The sequence below is a fragment of the Elgaria multicarinata genome, chromosome 3, assembly GCF_023053635.1.
Source record: "Elgaria multicarinata webbii isolate HBS135686 ecotype San Diego chromosome 3, rElgMul1.1.pri, whole genome shotgun sequence".
Classification (NCBI taxonomy): Eukaryota; Metazoa; Chordata; class Lepidosauria; order Squamata; family Anguidae; genus Elgaria; species Elgaria multicarinata.
This window is the reverse complement of record NC_086173.1, coordinates 78,984,870-79,002,915: the sequence shown is the minus strand read 5'-3', so window position 1 is coordinate 79,002,915 and position 18,046 is coordinate 78,984,870. Positions and strand designations below refer to the sequence as shown.

The 18,046-nt window shown below is 40.8% G+C and overlaps 1 protein-coding gene across 4 annotated transcripts in view; it reads left to right on the top strand.

The window, feature by feature from the left end:
• The window catches only part of ARHGAP26 (Rho GTPase activating protein 26), a 299,816-nt gene that overhangs the window by 110,288 nt on the left and 171,482 nt on the right, over positions 1–18,046 (top strand). For all 4 annotated transcript variants that reach the window (XM_063120676.1, XM_063120675.1, XM_063120677.1 and 1 more), the window contains one exon: positions 10,684–10,762. In XM_063120676.1, the coding sequence (XP_062976746.1) occupies positions 10,684–10,762 (79 nt within the window). The remainder of the gene's footprint in view (positions 1–10,683; positions 10,763–18,046) is intronic.

The window sequence follows — 18,046 nt, the reverse complement described above, 5'->3', positions numbered from 1 at the left end:
CCTTGAGACACATGGATCCCAGTGGGGTGAGGGTAGTCAATGTGTGCCACATAGGAATGTATGACTATATGGCATGGCTCCAGTCACACACTTAGACTAACCCTGAGTAAACGCCTGAAGAGGGATAATGTTGTGCTCATAAATACCCCTTGATACAATGGATGTTAATCTTATGTTAAATCTCTAATCAGTTCCTCTTAACCATAACAGAGCCATCATGATATTTGGAAGTGATTCCCCCCTTCCTCCCAATGGAACCATTAATCGCAGCCAAATTAAATTCTTACTACATTTCAGTTTTGTTTTGCAATATCTGTCACTTATTTTGCACAGCATATCTGGAAGGCTGGATGGAAGGTGCTCTTGGGCAAGTGTTATAAACATCATTCATCAACCTCCAAAATTAGGTTAAATTAAAAACATTTTTTGTTTGCAATGTTTTTGTAATTGGGGAATTTTCCTGAAAATAAAATGAAGAATTAGATTTTTTAAAAAAAATAAAGTCAGCCTTTTTCTATACACGTAAGATTTCTTTAGTTGATTTTCATCTACCTTCTAATTATTAAATTAGATGCCCTTTCAAGAACTTACAGTAAATAAACATAATTTACCATACTGTTAAGATGGCAAGCCATTTTAATGTTTTGTGTGTGTGCCCTAAAATGCTGGAATCAAAATGCCTGGTTCAGCCTTACTCTCCCTGATAGATGACCTTTATCGGGAGAGAGACAAAGGGAGTATGACCCTGTTGATTCTGTTTGATCTCTCATTGGATTTTGATGCCATTGACCATGGTATCCTCCTGGATCAACTCCATGGGCTGGGCATTAGAGGCACTGTGTTATAGTGGTTCTGATCCTACCTGTGGTGTCAATTTCAGAGAGTAACATTAGGTGACGATACCTCTACTCCTTGCCAATTGAGCTATTTATTTATTTATTTATTTATTTATTTATTACATTTCTATACCGCCCAATAGCCGGAGCTCTCTGGGCAGCTCCCTGGAAATCACTATGGGATTTCCTAGGACACCATCTTGCCTACAATGTTGTTCTATATCTATATGAAGCCGCTGCAGTAGTCATTAGGAGATTTGGAGCCAAGTGCCATCAACATCGCATAGCTCTAACTCCCTGTGACATCTGAATCTGGTGAGGTTATGCAAGTCCTGGATCAGTGTCTAGACTTAGTGTTGTGCTGGATGAGGGCCAATAAACTTAAGCTGAATCCTGGCAAGACAGAAGCCCTGGATGAGCGGTTCCTGAGTCTGGGAGATAGGCTCATTGCCTATTCTGGTTGGCGTTGCATTCCCTTTGAAATACAAGGTTTGTAGTCTTGAAGCACTCCAAAGATCCATCATTGTTGCTGGAATCCCAAGTTATTGGAGTGCCTTTTACCAGCTTTGATAGCTTGCCACAGTGGTAGTAACCTCAAGACTGGGTTACTTCAGTTTGGTCTATGTGTGGCTGCCTTAAGGCTGATTCAGAAGCTGGAGCTAGTGCAGAATGCAGCAGCAGCTCAGCTGTTGTCAGGAGCTGCCTCTTTTCAGCATGCAACTCCTTTGCTGAGGGCACTGCACTGGCTACCTATTAGCTACCGGGCTAGGTTTAAGGTTTTGTTACAAGAGCATAAAGCCCTAAACGACTTGGGACCAGGATACTTGAGAGAGTCCCTTCTCCCTTATCAAATCATCTGGTCACTGAGGTCATCAGAAGGCTCCTGGTGGTTCCATATGGATCTGCAGCCTGACTGGAGTCCACCCAAAGAAGAGCCTTCAGTGTAGTGGCTCCCTTTCTGTGGAACTCCCTGCTCTTGGAAGTCGGGCAGGCACCAGCATCGTGTTGATCTTGTCTCCTGCTGAAGACCTCTTTAGTTCAAGACCTCTTTCTTGATTGACCAGCTATGTTTTTTTATTGGTATTCTGTTTTAAAACTAACAAAAGTTTGTCATTTTTATCTTTACTAGCTGATATACCTGGTGTTACCCAGGTCCCTGAATAACATGTATTTGATAAATAACAAATATATCTGCAACTTATTCATCTTTAATTGGTAGATTTTTATTTAGGCAAGGAGAGTAGGGAAGCGCCTCTGTGTAGCTTCAAAGGTTGATAACTCAGTCCTTGTCAAATAGATTATTATATTATTATACAAAATGTTTCCTCACAGTGGCAGCCAAAGGCCGGTAAGTATGGCCTTCTTCCCAAAGCATCCTGGAAATTCTAGGCGTGAGCCTATTTTTTTTTATTATTATTAAATTCTTTAAAAATACTTAAAACTGAAAAAAGAGTGTTTTTAGATTTTTCTGGTACATTGTAGAGCTAGACCTATCAGCTTGCGAATTTTCAAATTTCTAACTCATCTGGAAGTGGGTAAACATTTCTGGACATACAAACCCGCACACATACTTTCAGCTTTATAGATAGAGATTGTTCACCACTCTGGAATGTGCTTAGATGTGGAGTGGTATATAAATGTTGTAAATAAAATCAAATAAAGTATACCTTTAACTGTGTCCAACCAATTGAAAATTAACCTCCCGTAGCTTTTTTTTAAAAAAGTTCATTTATTGATTAAAGGTGTTTTTTTTTTAATGAGAAATGTTTTGTGTGACAAACTGAAGTAGTGAGAGTGTGTCCTGAACTTGGAGAATTGAATGAATCCTATCACAGTCACACCACGTTCTGCATCTGATTATTTGTAAGGGCTGGTGGTATGGGGAAAGAGAGCTTGTGCAAAAGTAAATATATTTGTTATCATCAGCAATCCCATTTCCCCTATCTGTTTGCATATTTACAGCAGGTTGAATGTTGGATTGCATCTTATGCATGTGTAGGACCCATGAAGCCTTAAGCTAGGCTGTAGAAGAATGCCAACATCTTGCCAATGATGTAATCCCCATAAATATATGGGTTAATGGATTTCCCCGAACTGTGTCTATGTAACTTGCTGTACGTGGCATTTTCCTGCATAAAAGCTTTTCAAACATGACATCTTCTCTGGATGTTGCTTCAGTATTCTTAAAACCTTGCAGAGGAAACATTAACATGTCTGTTTCTGTTCCAGCTGGCTTATAGGCTGAAATTGTTTACAAACCACATAAGAATTTAAATTGGGGTTTAAAGGTTTGTTGTATAGCCTGCAGGTGGCGGTGGTGTATGGTTTATTAGTGTTTGATTAATCTGGAAAATAAGTCGTGCCGGCAGATGTTGCACATAAAGAAAAATGCTGTTGGAGTTAAATAGAGATATATTGTGGAATTCAGTTGTATAAAGGGTTTAGGACAGTGTGTGTTTGTGAGAGTTTCAACTTTTTAATATCAATGTGAAAATTAATGCTTTTTAATTTTTTTCACACCATGATACCTTTTTGATCTGTTTGATAATTCTGTTTTCTGTCTTAACTGAATTGTATAGAGCTATCCATTGCTGTATTAAGCTGTCACCCTTCAGAGTGAGAGGTTTGAACTTTTGTGAGAGGTTTGGAATATTAATGTTAATATCCTTCAGGGCTGGGGTACCCAATATGATGCCTGTGGGGTTCTATCTTGGTGTCCACCAGGCCCCCTGATTCCCTCCCCCCACTTCTTAGGGTTTTTTTTACAATTAAAAATGTTTAACTGGGAGGATGACATGCTGCAAAGTGAAGTGCTGCTTTCTGGTGCCATCTTTGTTTGTGTTCATGAGAGTTGTTTTGTATTTTGGAGCTTAGAACCCACCTCTGCCTTTTACTTAGATTCTTGGGCAAATGACTTTTCTTTTCATCACACCTGTTTGCGTTCTGAGTAATGAGGATTTTGTGCCCACCATGGTAGCCATTTTATTAAAGGGCAAGCCATACCCTCATGGCATGTATTTTGTGAGAGTGCCCAGCCATTGACCCAAAAGGATTGGGGACTCCTGCTTTTGGAAGTAATTTTTTTAGCTCTTAATTGTGAAGAATATGTAGGAAGAGAGGCACAGGTCCCTAGTATAACTTAGGTTATATTTTAATATTCATAATTTCTCACCCACTACCTTTGCCATGATCTATAGTTTCTGTATTTGGCATTGCTTGTGCACACAGAACAGGTGCCAATATCTCATCATCCCTTAACCAAGATTGGAACAGGCCACATTATCATACTTCATCCTTCCCATGCATGAATCCTGGCTCCCACTCCCTAGATGCCCTTAATTGTGGATCATTTATTATAAGAGTTAACCACTCTTAACCCTAGGTCAGGTGCGCTCCAGGGTGATCATCTATTTCTCAAGTGCCAAAGACTTATGTCCTAACCAAGCTCCATGTGCTCTTCACATTTATAACTGAACTCTTAACTGTAGCATAGATTTTCATTTTTAAATCTTGAAGGAGCCCTTTACATTATTCCAGTAACATATGCCTTGAGATTTCTTTCAGTGACTGATGACTCTGCCAACTTAGGAATGCTGACCAAGCTGGTGGCACATGTTTTGCCCCACAAAGTTGCAGAATTAAACGCAGGGGCATGAACCGACCACACGATTCAGTTCAGACCCCAATTCAGAAAACAGCCTGCTTCGGCTTGGAGGGATTTGGAGACTGCCTGCTTGGACTCTGATCCGGATCCAAATCTAAGTTTGGAAATCAAAATCTTCATGTCTCTCATTGATTGTCATTGGAAAGTAGTGAAAGGCTTTAACTTTTGCTCTGTTCGTCAGAATTGGATGCAATTTGCAGACCTAGTAGCTGCTTATGAGGGTATTATGCCTACTAAATATGAGATAAATAGATGCAGGGCTTTTAATGCTGCACAAATTTATAGCCTGATATCTTTTAATGAAGGGAACTGTTGATAACTTTTTAATTTCTTGGCAGAATTAGATTAGAAGAAAATGAAGGGATTGTTGCCCGTTCCGAGATAATCAAACCTTCTGTGTTTCGAATGCTTAGGTGCAGGGATCTTTGTGCAAGGACAACCTTTATAGTTTGGGAGTTTGCAAAAAAAAAAAAAAAAAAAGGAATGAGCTTTCCCCTCTATGTTTTTTGTTGGCAGTTGTTATGAAAATAAAATATAGCACAGAGGTAGCCCTAGTTAGAAAGGAAAGGAACCTCTCGTGCAAGCACTGAGTCATTGCTGACTCTTGGAGGGACGCAAGCTTTCGCTGACATTCTCTTGGCAGGCCTTATAGCGGGGTGGTTTGCCGTTGCCTTCCCCGGCCGTTATTACCTTTCCCCCAGCTAACTGGGTACTCATTTTACCGACTTCGGGAGGATGGAAGGCTGAGTCGACCCGAGCCGGTTGCCTGAAACCAGCTTCCGCTGGGATCGAACTCAGGCCGTGGGGAGAGTTTCAGCTGCAGATACTGCTGCTTTACCGCTCTGCGCCACACGAGTTAAGGAACCCACAAAACATCAGAAGGATAGGTGCAGTGTTTTCTGTGGAAGCGGAATGTTCATATTTGGGGTTGTAGTAAATGATTCACTTGCCATTACCCCTTACCATTTGGTGTGTGTGTGGGCGTAATTTGTATGAAAATGGCATATTTCATAGAGATGTCCCAAGGCAAGAAACCTGCTGAATTGTAGGGTGTTATGATAAATGAAAAGCAGTTTATTACTTGTTTTATTTTTTTATTTGTTTGTTTTCTGCTCAATTGTTACCAAAGTCACAGAAAGTGCAATAGGAGAAGGATGGATGTGGAGCATATAGTGGCAGTGGCATCCAGCATTTTCCAAGCAAGCACCCTATGCTACGTCTTTCCAGTTTCCATAGATTCCACCAAATCTCAACATTCCTTCAGCTGCTTTCCGCGTTTTTCTTCAGACCATAAACAGACAGGCTGCCTTCAATTGGAGGGGTTTTCTCCCCCACAAGAAAGTTTTTTGATGATGAATATCCTATAATTGACGGTTTAACCTGATATGGCGTTTGTTCCGAGGAAGCTTGAGCAGGGAAAACGGGAAGTTTATTGCAAAATCCTGTCAACAACTTACAACGCTGGAAAGAATAAAATATAATAAGAACAAACCTTATTTATAATATATCTGTGAACATATGTTTATGTACTGATGTATAGCCAAATGTGTTTAATAGACTAAAGTGTGTTAGTGTGTCTTTGTTGGGCTATATTATAGACTTGCATTGTCTTATAGTAGGAATAGCATTCTAATTATTGGTTTATTGTATTATAGTACCCAACACCACTATTGTCTAATAACTATGGGATACATCAGCTTTTTTGTAATTTTTGTATAATAATAAATGGGTTTCTTGTTAATCATCCTTCTCCACTAGTGGTTCGAGTAGTTGTGTGCATTCTGGCACCCTATATATATTAGTCATTTAAAAACTACTGCCTTCTATTTGTTTGTCAATGATATATTACTTCATCATCCTTACCCTAAAGTTCTGGTGTTGGAGAGCTTTGGCAAAACCATTAATTGTGATTAGATGCTAGAGCTGCCAGTCACAAAATTACACCTCCTCCTCTCCCCACCCTTATATGGAGAATTTGGGGAGAAATGTATAATTTTTCAGAGAGACTCTGTCTCTGCATCCCTTTGAATGCTGAATCTTCAGGAGTGTTCTGATTCAGATTCAGTTCGTTTTGAAGAAGTTCCTCTTTGATTCTTACATCTCATGAATCTGTTTGAATCAGCTTGATTCAGTTCAGGATTAAGCTGAATCCGACGCACACCTTTAAGAGGCCAGGGATGAGGGAAAGTTATAGAGCTGTACAAAATATATAATTTGGGCAATGGTGCCTTAAAGTGTTGAGAAAAGAGTGGGAGCCTGTGAGCAATAATGTCACTAGACTTCTGAACTGGCCATGCAGATTGGTTCTATTGACCAAGCGGGCTCACCATTTTTCTCTCATTCTACCTTCAACACTTCAGCTTTGTTATATATTCATTTTCCTCTCTTGGATAAGCTCTGTGCTAGTCAAATGCAATACAGCCTGTACTTGTTCTTTTTGCTGTGTCACATTTCCAGTGACCTTTACAGACGAATGAAATCTTGAAATTATCATGTTATGGCTAATGCCATGTAAACTTAAGCTGCATTCCCTCCCTGCCTGCTGCACCGCTACCCCCCACACTTTTGTTCTAGAGATGTACAAGTGGTGATTCCCAAAAGGAGGGTCGTTCCCTAGAGATTTGTAGATGCAATGGGTGGTAAACATAATTCAGCATGAAGGTTTCATGGGTGATAGGGAAAGGACACACCGAGTCCCAAGCTAAAAATAAAATCGATGGAATATCTTGGGAGCTAGGTGGTTTTAAAGTTTGCCTTAACCCACAGCCTAGGGAGAACATGTTGACCTTTTGAACACTCCTAAACGTCCTCTGTTCATTTCTGCTACTGCAATTGAACAAACCTTTTCTGGTATTCAGATTTCGTAGCTGGTATTGAAAGAATAAATAGCTAGATTTTGTTCTTTTGTCCCTTTTAAAGAGGTGGGATGCAGCTTGCACACTCATGCATAAGCTATTTTCATTTTAAAAAATTGGACTTTGCGGAGGTTTGGGTCAAGATGCTGCTGCTTTCTAGGAGCTTGTTGTTCTAGTCACTTGCACTGTATGGAACAGCAGCGTAAGGGAGAGACAATATTTGTGAAGTCATAAGCTAGAGACCCTCATTTTCTGGGCAAGACAATAGACTGATAAAGACTGAGCTCTTCTGGCAGGCCTATCCAGTGGAATTTTAGGATGCTTTTAGGATGCTTGTAGGATGATTTTAGGATGATTTTTAGGAAGTTTTAACAATGTATACTATGTTTTTAATCAGTATTTTATGTATTTTATACTTACTGTTGTTCCCCGCCTCAATCAGGATGGAGAGGCGGGTAAGAAATATTATTATTATTATTACTATATAGGATGCTCAGACCGCTGGCTAATACCTGTTTCTTACATTCAGTTATTGTTTTTAAGGCATCTGGAAAGCTGCATGTTCCCCATCACTGTTTTAAGGGTTTCTTCTGCAAGGCTTTGAAAAACTGAATAGCTAGTACAACTAGGCTTTAAAATATATTGCCTTGTTCATAAAACTGGCTTAATACCCACTTGGAAGAAGTACAGCCATATGGGAATCACTTTTCAAACAGATGGGGAAGATTGATGCCTCTCTTTGCAGGTCTTGTGAGGTTTTCTAAGAACATAATCAAAGGCTTTGAAAAAAATCACAATGGTTACCAGGCACACCTATCTGATCACACTGTCTTTTAGTATTGTTTTGTACTACTGATTCTAGAGTGCATGCTGTTAGTACTAAGTATTTTGCCTGATAAAACGTGCTTATCAACAATATCCCCAAGTTATGTTTGTTTTTCTAAAAACATGTTTGTAGATATAGTACAAGTGAAAGTAAAATATAGATTGAGAGGTAAACATGATAACTCATTATATACTGAGTATATATACTGCTCCTTCAGATTCTTTTACTTCCTAGGTATTTATCATTAGACCTAAACCTGTGGGTGAAATCCAATTAAGTTGTGCTGCTGACAGAACAACTTTTGTCAACAAACTGGGAGGGGGGTTCCTCCTCCCCCCTGCAGTCCCCCGAGCACTCCCAAAGTCTGCTCTGGAGGGTTGGTGGGTGGGTGTGCGCACACAGTGGTAGCCTTTTCTGGTTTGGACAATCAGCTGAGGTTTGTCTTATTTTAATTTAAGAACACAAGAAGAGCCCTGCTGGATCAGACTGAAGGCCTATCTAGCCTAGCATCTTCTTTCCTACAGTGGCCGACAAGATGCCTTGGGGAAGTCCACAAGTAGGACATGAGGGCCCTTTTCCCATCATTGTTTCCTAGCAACTAGTATTCAGAGGCTAGAGCATATAGCCTTCATGACTAGTATCTAGCCTTTGATAGCTGTATCCATTAATTTGTCTAATCCACTTCTAAAGCCATCTAATTTTTTTTGGCAAAACCATGTCTGGCATGATATTATCAAATTAAGATGAAGTTGCTATTTCTAGAGGGATATTTTTTCTAGAGGAGTGGGGGGAACAGGACATTTTGAATTGATTAATTTTTAGTACAGTATTCCAAATAGGCTGAAGGTTAAGGGGTGTTCTCTAGATATATTTTTCCAGTTTGCTAATCCTATAAGTATCAAGTGATTCTCTGCACAAAGAGATTAACAAAAATAACACACGATATGTCTGGATTATTTGGGTCTACATGTGGTGCAAGTCAGAACAGCTTGTGTCCTTTCCTGGGTAAATTGTGTGAGCTGCTTTGTGTACATAATTATTATTCCCTTGCCATCTGATTGGCCTTTTCTAATGTCACAGGATTAGAACTTAGAATTCTTAAACCCCTCCTTTACTGATTCTTTATTATTTGCAGCCTGGGGCAGAGGCCAAATGTCAATTTCTGTGTTACATGTTAATTTTCTGCTGACAACCAGAAGCATTACTCACGCCAACAAACTTCAGAGTTTGCTTCATTGCAGCTTTTCGGTTTAGGTGTTTGCTCAGGCATTTTTCCTCACTGATAGCACAGATTCTTGCAGTCTTTGGCATCATCAGTCATTTGTTCGCAGTTGGTAGCATGGAGTCTTCTGATGACTTTCCATGAAAAATAGAGGTTTATGAACCATGTGACTGAATAGAGGTTTACAAACCATGTGACTTTCCATGAGAAATCAAAGTTCATAAATTATGTGACCATTTACCCTTCTTGAGATCTGTGAACTGGAACTGCTGACAGTGGATTGTTAATGATCCTATTTCTAGAAAGACAGAGGGGGACAGAATTCTGTCTTGGGGGGGGTGGGCTTTTCACATTGGGATAGGAATTGTGTGTGTGTTTGTGTGTTTTAAATATATTTTCATTTAATAAAATAAAAACATTGAAACATACATTAAAAAGAAGGGGAAAACACAGTGTGTATTTATTTATTTGATCAATTATGCCATTTTTTTTAAAAAAAAATCTCTTAAGTGGTTTAGAAAATAAAAAAATGAAAATACTTCATAAAGTACATAAGAGTATAAGAAGAGTCTTGCTGGATCAGACCAAAGCCCTATCTATTCCAGCCTCCTGTTCCCTGCAGTGGCCAACCAGTTGTCTCTGGGAAGCCCACAAGTTGGACATGAATAGGAAGGACACAGATTTCCCATCCCTTCTGCAATCATAGGAACTGCTGCTATATCCAGAACTGCCCATTTCACATATTTGTGTTTGTCCATGTAAATGCATACCTAGGGATGGTCAGGACAGTGTATAATGTATGCAATCCATGACCCCTGGGACTCTTGGGTTGTAAAGAAAAAAAGATTTTGTATGAACCAGCCCTGAGTACTTGCTTAATCAGGTTGTGAAAGAAAGTCCACCAGTTTTAATCATGGAGAGATTTTCATTGATTATCCATTTGCAAGGTTTAGGTTGTACGTTTGAGTACAGTGGTTTGCCAAAATGCATTCATTCACATACGTTTTTGAAGTCTTCCTAATGTTGCTTGAAAAGTTTGCTTTACCACAGAGTCCTATCTAAGTGAATAAAGGGGAAAAGTAATTGACATCTGAGGTTTGGCCCCCATATATTTTCATGGAAATGGGTGTCTTCCCCCAGTTGTTCCGAGGCCTGAGTTTGGACCATGGAAGCATGCATTGAAGTAGTGTTTGTTGAATTTGCTTGCTTTCCCTTCTGCTTTTTGCAGTTTCATCTTTTCAGGCCCATTATTCACAGCATCATTCCATTAATCTCTGCAGGCCTGGAGTGATCACAATGCAGGCGCTTTCTGAAGAAGACCGAAGGTTGTGGATGGAGGCAATGGACGGCCGGGAACCGGTAAGCAAGAATATTTATGAATAGGTATTGAGTTAAAAATCAAAAGGCTCTTTCTATGGCCTGGCTGAAGCTATGTGTGTCTCACCGAGCACGCTGGGGCAGCTCTGCGGTGTTGGCAAAAGCATCTGTTTCAATCCTCTGGTTAAATACTTCAGGTAATATTCCATGTCCTCTGCTAGGATAGCAAGAAAGCTCTTGCTATCAGTACTCCTAAGGAAATGCGGAACATATCAGAGAGTAGTTCAAATGTTGGTTTAATACTGCGGTAGAACTAGAGAGAGAAAAGAGAAGGAAATTCAAATATGATATGCAGTTTTTGAAACTTCCTGAAATCTGCTGAGTTGGTAGCTAATAAAAACACGCAGTTCTATATTAAATGTTATAACTTAGTGCTGGAGTCTCCCATGTGGGCACAGTGTGACTGCAGACACCTCTCTCAGCACACACCAGGCTCCCTGCCCCTCCTGATTTTTATTTTATTTCTTATAATTTTTGAAATTTTAAAATGTTTACCTGGAGGCTGACTTGCTGCAAAGTGAAGCGCTGTCTTCCAACTGCATCTTTATTTGGATTCATAAGAGTGGTTTTGTGTTTTGGAACTCAGACCCCACCTCTGCCTTGTACTTAGATTCTTGGGCATGTCTCTTTTCTTTTAGTCTCACCCTGGTGGCCATTTCCTGAATGGGCAAGCCCCACCCACATGGCAGCTATTGTGTGAGAGTGCCCACAACATTTTCAAAGTTCCAGATGTACCCACATACCCCAAAAGGTTGGGGACCTCTGACCTAATCCCTCCTATATTATATCCTAATGGGCAGTATCTAGTGTGAGTGACACCACTGCTAACGTAAATTACATTGCACAAGCATGAATGACCTCTTGCACAATGGCAATAATGCTTCCCGGTGTGACAGGTTTCCCAAGAAAACCTGTCACACGACCAAGCATTGTTGCCAGAATGGATGTAAGGGCTCAAGCATTGACTGTGGTCATATCTATTCAATGGCTTGCTGTATCATCACTACCACCTTTGGTCTATCAATGTGGCTTTCTTCACCTGTTTCAATAAAAATGGACAGTCTGAAGGGCAGGGGTGGGGAAATGGATGTGTGTTGTGCTGTGTTGTTTCTGTCACCTTTCAAAATCTGCATCTTGCTTGAAGCCTTTGCATGGCTGGAGGAGGAATTATTGCCCTTAAACTTTCCAATGTCTCTGTGTGGAGTTTTGGTTTCCATAAGCAACCTGTCCCATCACTCTTAGCCATAGGCTATCTGTTGTTGTTGTTTCGAACATCTGCTGGTTTCTATGCTTTGCTCCTTAACTGTCCTTGATAAATGCATCTTTACGTTGCCTTTATGAGTAGAGCAGCTGTGCCCAATTTGGGACCCATTTGTAACATGTGAACTGGCTTTGGACTGAGTGCTTGGGTATAATATTTTTGTTAATATCTGCCAATAACATATCCTATCGAGTGTTTCTCATCAATGTCTAAATGGTTATGATTATGTTTACAATATTTTTTAAACAAAAAGCACAGTTTTGATATCTTGTACTGTCCAGAAATGTGTCGATGCCATGACCCTCAACTTTGAACATTTTTAGAGTTGCCTAGAAATAGTGAAGGGGCAAAAAGGGCTTGATTTCTTAGTTCTGTGCTCTTACTCCTAAATATTCTGGGATAAGATTCAGACCTTCTGGAATCACAGCAGATTCTGTATAAGAACGTTGGTTATTGAGTGGATTAAAAATATAATTAATAAATGCATACTTTTAAAAGGTCATTGTGGCTTTGCTCCTTTTTGGAATCCTTGCTACTAGTATTCCCTTTCTTAAATTGAGTTCGAGGAGAGTGGCAATAGGACTCCAGAGCTCCATAAGGGTCTCACAATTTAAGCTTTAGGTGTTGCCTCATGTATGTGCAGCAGCAGCCAGTTTTGCTGCCAGCCATGGGTTCTGTGCTGGTATGAACTTTCATGACAGCATCCAGAATGTCCGGCCCCCATCACCTGCCAACACTGTTTATGCTTATGGCAGTGTGAAAGACCTAAGCAATGCCTTACTATAGCGCGCATCATGACCCTTTCCTGTTGCCACATTCCTGTATCTAGGATGGGGGAGGGAGTAGGGAGGGCTCATGTAGGGGTCAGATCTGTGGCACATCTGCTTTAGGGCCAAGCTCATTTTGGCAGATGTCTGAAGTACTTTGGCAAAATAATCAAGGACCCCTGCTGTAGACTTGTGGTCCAGCCTTGAGGGATGGACAATCCCTTCACTACTGAGAAGTGAAGGCAGAGAAACATGTAAACAGTAAAGACCTGTGAAGGTCTGTTTACTTTAAAGTGGAAGCCTTTTTCAAAAATCAACTTGAGTTCTGAGTGTTGAACACTCAGGGCAAATTCCTTTGATTTCCTCCCCCAATCATGCTTAAAAGGAAAAAAATAATGATCAGATTTTCAATTGTATGATCAGTGGTGTAATGGCATTAAAAAAAAAAAAAGATTTTATTAGTTTTCCAAAACAAAATCAATAGAGAAAAAAGGGGGGAAAGGATAAAAAGAAAGGAAACAAATAAGAAGAAATATATTGAATTTAAGTGGAATTATTGACAGAGGGTAGCAAACATATTTTTGGGTAAATTTTTGATATGCAGATGCTCATTATGACAGTCCCAGTAACCAGGCTCCGAAGGAGAGTCCAACTGTGTTGATCCATATGAAAAAAACACTACTAGCAGTTTTCATCTCCCCCAGAAGTAGGACTTTTGTAAAGTGAATGGGTTTTAATTGCCCAGGGAAAATTCATCCCCCACCCCCAGCTATTGTGAACCCTACAGGAAAGCTCAGAGGGAACAAGGGATTCTGTAGGGTGAGGTGGCAAATAATGTCAGTGTCCCTGCTAATTGAAAAGTGCTGGCGCTGTGTGCCTGTGAGCTTTGGCTCTGCTAAAGCATTGTGTAAGATAGATTTGCAGAATGCACACAGCTCCAGTAGCAAATTATGTTAGGTTTCCAGCTACTATAGTAGAACAAGAAGCTCTGAAGATATGAATGACTGTCAGAGGTGCATTGCGTAGCATCTGTGGTTCTTAGAGAGAGCCTCCCATGGGAGCAGCTGGCACTTTGCTCACAGAAGCTTTCAGCAAAATTGCAGGCAGAAAGCATTAGTGTCGAGCGAACAAATCCACACTTTTAATTTTCAAAAGTCGCGATTGCTTTTCAAAGCAGAATCAAGCCTCTCTCTACAGGATGTTGGCCGTTATGCTGACTGTGCAAAAAACAACAACAAAAAAGCAACGATCGTACGAATGTCATAAATGTTTAAGGTTGAGTTTTGTATAGAAAGAGTGAACTGGATTTTTTTTTCCTTTCCTATTTTTTCATGCGAAGTAAATTAACTAGGAAATGCAAGTGCATTGAAACAATCAGCCAGATGTTCTGAAACAATCCAAGAAACGTTGCGTGTCTCCAGTATTGAGTTAATCTGTGTAACTAATTCCATTATGATGTTGGGAATATAAAGGTTTATACTTGTAACTTATGGTAGTGTTTAAGTAGGGCTGGCCCAAGACTCCTTGCCTGCCGCCTAAGGAACCAATGCCCACCCCCCCAAACCCAGTCAAGGTGCACATAATACCCATGGCAAACCAAGCTTGTTTGGCAACTGAAACACAAAATTCAGTTCAATTTATGAGTCACCCTGGGAGCCAGTGAAGATGGTGCACTGCAAAGGCCTGTGTAGAGCAAAAAGGGTAAAAAGGAAGGAGAAGCAAAAATCATGTTTATTTCCCTTCTGCCCTGCTAGCAACAGCCCAGCAGGGCACTGGATACTCAGAGGCCTCAGAGATTGGAGGGTTTTTTCTAAGGGGAATGCAGTCCACAGGATTGTGCTCTTGCCTTCCCACCTATTACCAAAACTTCACAAACTCTGAAATCCTCATTAGCCTCGCTCTATATAAAATGAAGCATTTATGAAGGACAATGTGTTAGTAATTTATATTGCACTCACACAATTAAAAAAAAGGATTCTTGACTTAGTAGAGCATTGTGAAGAAATGGAAAAATGTGGTCAGTTGTGTGACCTTCATTCAACAGGTTGAGTGGGTTGGTTGAATTAAAATTCAAAAGTCACATTTGAAAGTTAGGAAGGAGAAAGCCTCTTCCGTCAAAAAAGGAATTTAAATTGGCCAGCTCCTGGATGCTTCAGTTTAGCAGTTTATAGCTACTATCATGGTGTGGAATGGCGTATCTATTAGATTGACGTACTTAGAGAAAGATGACATTTTCATGCTTACCAAAGTGGCTACTGTCAGGCTGCATGTTTTTAGGAAACACAGATTAGGTTGTTAGCTTTTCTGACAGATGAGGGAAAATAGCGTTTTACTAAAAGACCGCTTCCCTTGCCAAGTCTTTGGAAAGTGTGTCAGCACAGAGAGTTCGTCGTGTCAGCACTACCTTATTGGTACTCTCCAAACCACACTTTTTGTTAAAGACTGAAAGATCATTTTCAGAAGAACATCACTGGAATTGGACTTGTGTGTTGGGCTTCTAAGATCATCCTGATCTCCTGACATTTGTTTCCCCTAACAAGCTGCCCCAAGGTGGTTTACAAAAACAACATGAAAAACTAAAACAATACCAGAAAACAGAGTGTTATAACCAAAAAGAGCAGAGTTAAAACTTTCAATATCAGATTAAAAACCGTCACAAGCCAGGATGAATTGAAATGCTTTTTCCACCTACCTAAAAGTCATCAGGGATGAGGTTAGTCTGATCTACCTGGAAAGGATCTACATAACTGAGTTATTGCCACAGAAAGGCCCTGTCCTACATTCAATCAAGTGAATCTCCTTTGGTGGTGCGTAGAACACACTGCAGGGTCTTGGGGAAATAACGTTAGTATAATGGTAGTGTCATGCCTCCCCCAGAGCCCACCTAATCAGAGGACGAAGGGAAGGAGCAAGCTCCAGCAGATCCTGGGGAAGGGACTAGCAGCAAGGTAGGACAAGATCCCTGGCTTTCAGTGGGCAGACAAGACCTGGCTGAAACCCCTTTAACAGAGTCGGACAATGATGAAAGGGATCACGAGGTTCCTCCAACTGCAGCTGAGCGTAGGCTAATGAGAATCAGTGATCCTGTCCTACTTTGCTGCTAGTCCCTTCCTCCCGATCTGCTGGAGCTTCCCTTTCCCCTTTGTCCTCTGATGATTAAGACTCTGGGGAAGCATGACTTGTTGGATCATGTCAACTGAGTAGAAACACCCTGGCTGGTCCCTGCAAATGCATGAGAAGTCCTGATCAATTTACCTGGACAGCTCTTTGTGAAGGAGACGGCTACCACCGCCTGTCCTGCATGCAAAGGAAGAGAGGAAAGGGTGGCTCAGTGCAGTCTGTGCTTGTAGCAACACACTGTGGTTGATTGTTATGGTTGAACCATGCTGCTGTGGCTCATTGCAGTCTTTTTAAATCAACTGAAAATAACCTCTTAGCTTAGTGATCAACTATGCATTAAGGCCAGGGAAGTGGTCTCTGTTTTACAAAAACCGTGAAAAGGGATTCCATCTATTTGATAAGTTCTCAGAGCCAGTGTGAGAGCATTTTCCTAGAAGCACTGTAAGACTCCTTTGTTTCAGGTTGGCACTTACTGCTGAGATTGAGTCTCTGTGGGATGAGATTCGTATGCTATGCAATTTATATTTAAGCATAGTGTTTACTCTGCAGTTCATATATGATCTGATTTATACTACTGTTATCTGTCCCAGTCCTTTGGATAAATTCAAACATCAATGGATTGGATCCAGAAAAATGCTCCTGTGGATAGAAGAGGCTTTTCATTCAGTGGAGCTTTTCCACTGGCTGAACCAGAGGTGATGTTCACCAATCCCCCTCCTTGCACTCCCCTATTCCTTCCACCATCCCCATCTGCTTTGGAGGATTGGGTGATCGTCTAGAACAACAGGAGAGGTGGCAGAAGGAGGGAGACATTGATGAAAATTGCTTCATCATTCCCCTTTCCAGCAGTGGGAGCATCACAGCAGAACTCCACTCGGGGATGTTCCCAGCGGTGGAATAAAAACTCTGGATCCAAACCTGTGTAAGAGTTGCTTCACATATGATGTCAGAATAATAGGTGCTATAGGCACAGGCCACAGGAAGCTCTAGCCTCAAGAGAGCTCCCTACAACATTTGCCAATGATGCTTATATGTTTGGAACACAAACATGATGTTACTACCAAGTTCAGTCTTAATGCATGCTGAAAATCAGCATCCGCTTAAGTGATTGGTCCAGTAAAATAAATTCTTTTATTCTTATTCTGTCAGAACAGTACAGCTGCAAATGCCCTCATTTGTTGGTTTTTTGTTTTTGTTTTTTGAGGACTAGGAGAGAAGCCTGATACAAACAGAGAAGCCTGATTAAATGAAACACGCTTTCTGAATTGAGCACAAAATGGAGGCAGGGAATACCGATTGCTTGCCGAGACTGCCATGTGGGTTTTTCTCCACTAGATGGTGAAGTGAAACTTTCTGGCTCCTTAGGTTGATGTGTTGTCTTGAATCACGCGAGAACTGTAGTGTCAGGAAGAATTCAGTAGCTTTATATGTTACTTTTAAAATCTCTTTCTCCCCTAATTTTAACTGGTTTGTTGGGTTTAAAACAGCCTTGGAGGAAAACACAGGAATCAAATTGAATAGCCCTCCTGTTCTTTGTTTATATTTTTGAGGTGGTTTAGAAACTGCATTTCTAAAAGAGTGCCACGTATTGATCAGTTCCATTTCTTCCAGCCTCCTTCGTGGCAGTGCTCTTTCAATGCCAAATGGGTGGTGCTAATCCACCCTGTGGGACACTGTAGAGTCCTCTGCCTTCCCTGGCCCCAGGAATTTTTACCGTGACTTCGGTAGAAACACACTACTCGCAATACTCCTCCCCCCCGCCCCCGGGTTTTCCCTCTGAGTAAAGACCGAACAGTGATGGATAAGAGCAGACTTCTTGTGTGCACATCTGTCAGACCATCCCGCTATGGCATGTTTCCTCTGTTTCTAGCTTAGACCTCTCAGCTTTGAAAAACCGTTCTGTTGCTCTTTGAGCTTCGAGCTTTCACTCTTGCTCTTACTGTCCTGGCATTGCTCTCTCTGACAGTGCCACAGCATTTGTTTACCATGTGTAGCACAGATCAAACACAAAACTGAATGAAAGCATTTTATTAAACCGCAAAACCCCTACAGAGGTGGGAGGAGCCTTTTACCCCTTTGCTCTCATAATTTAAAGTATATTATAATTTTCATCTGGCT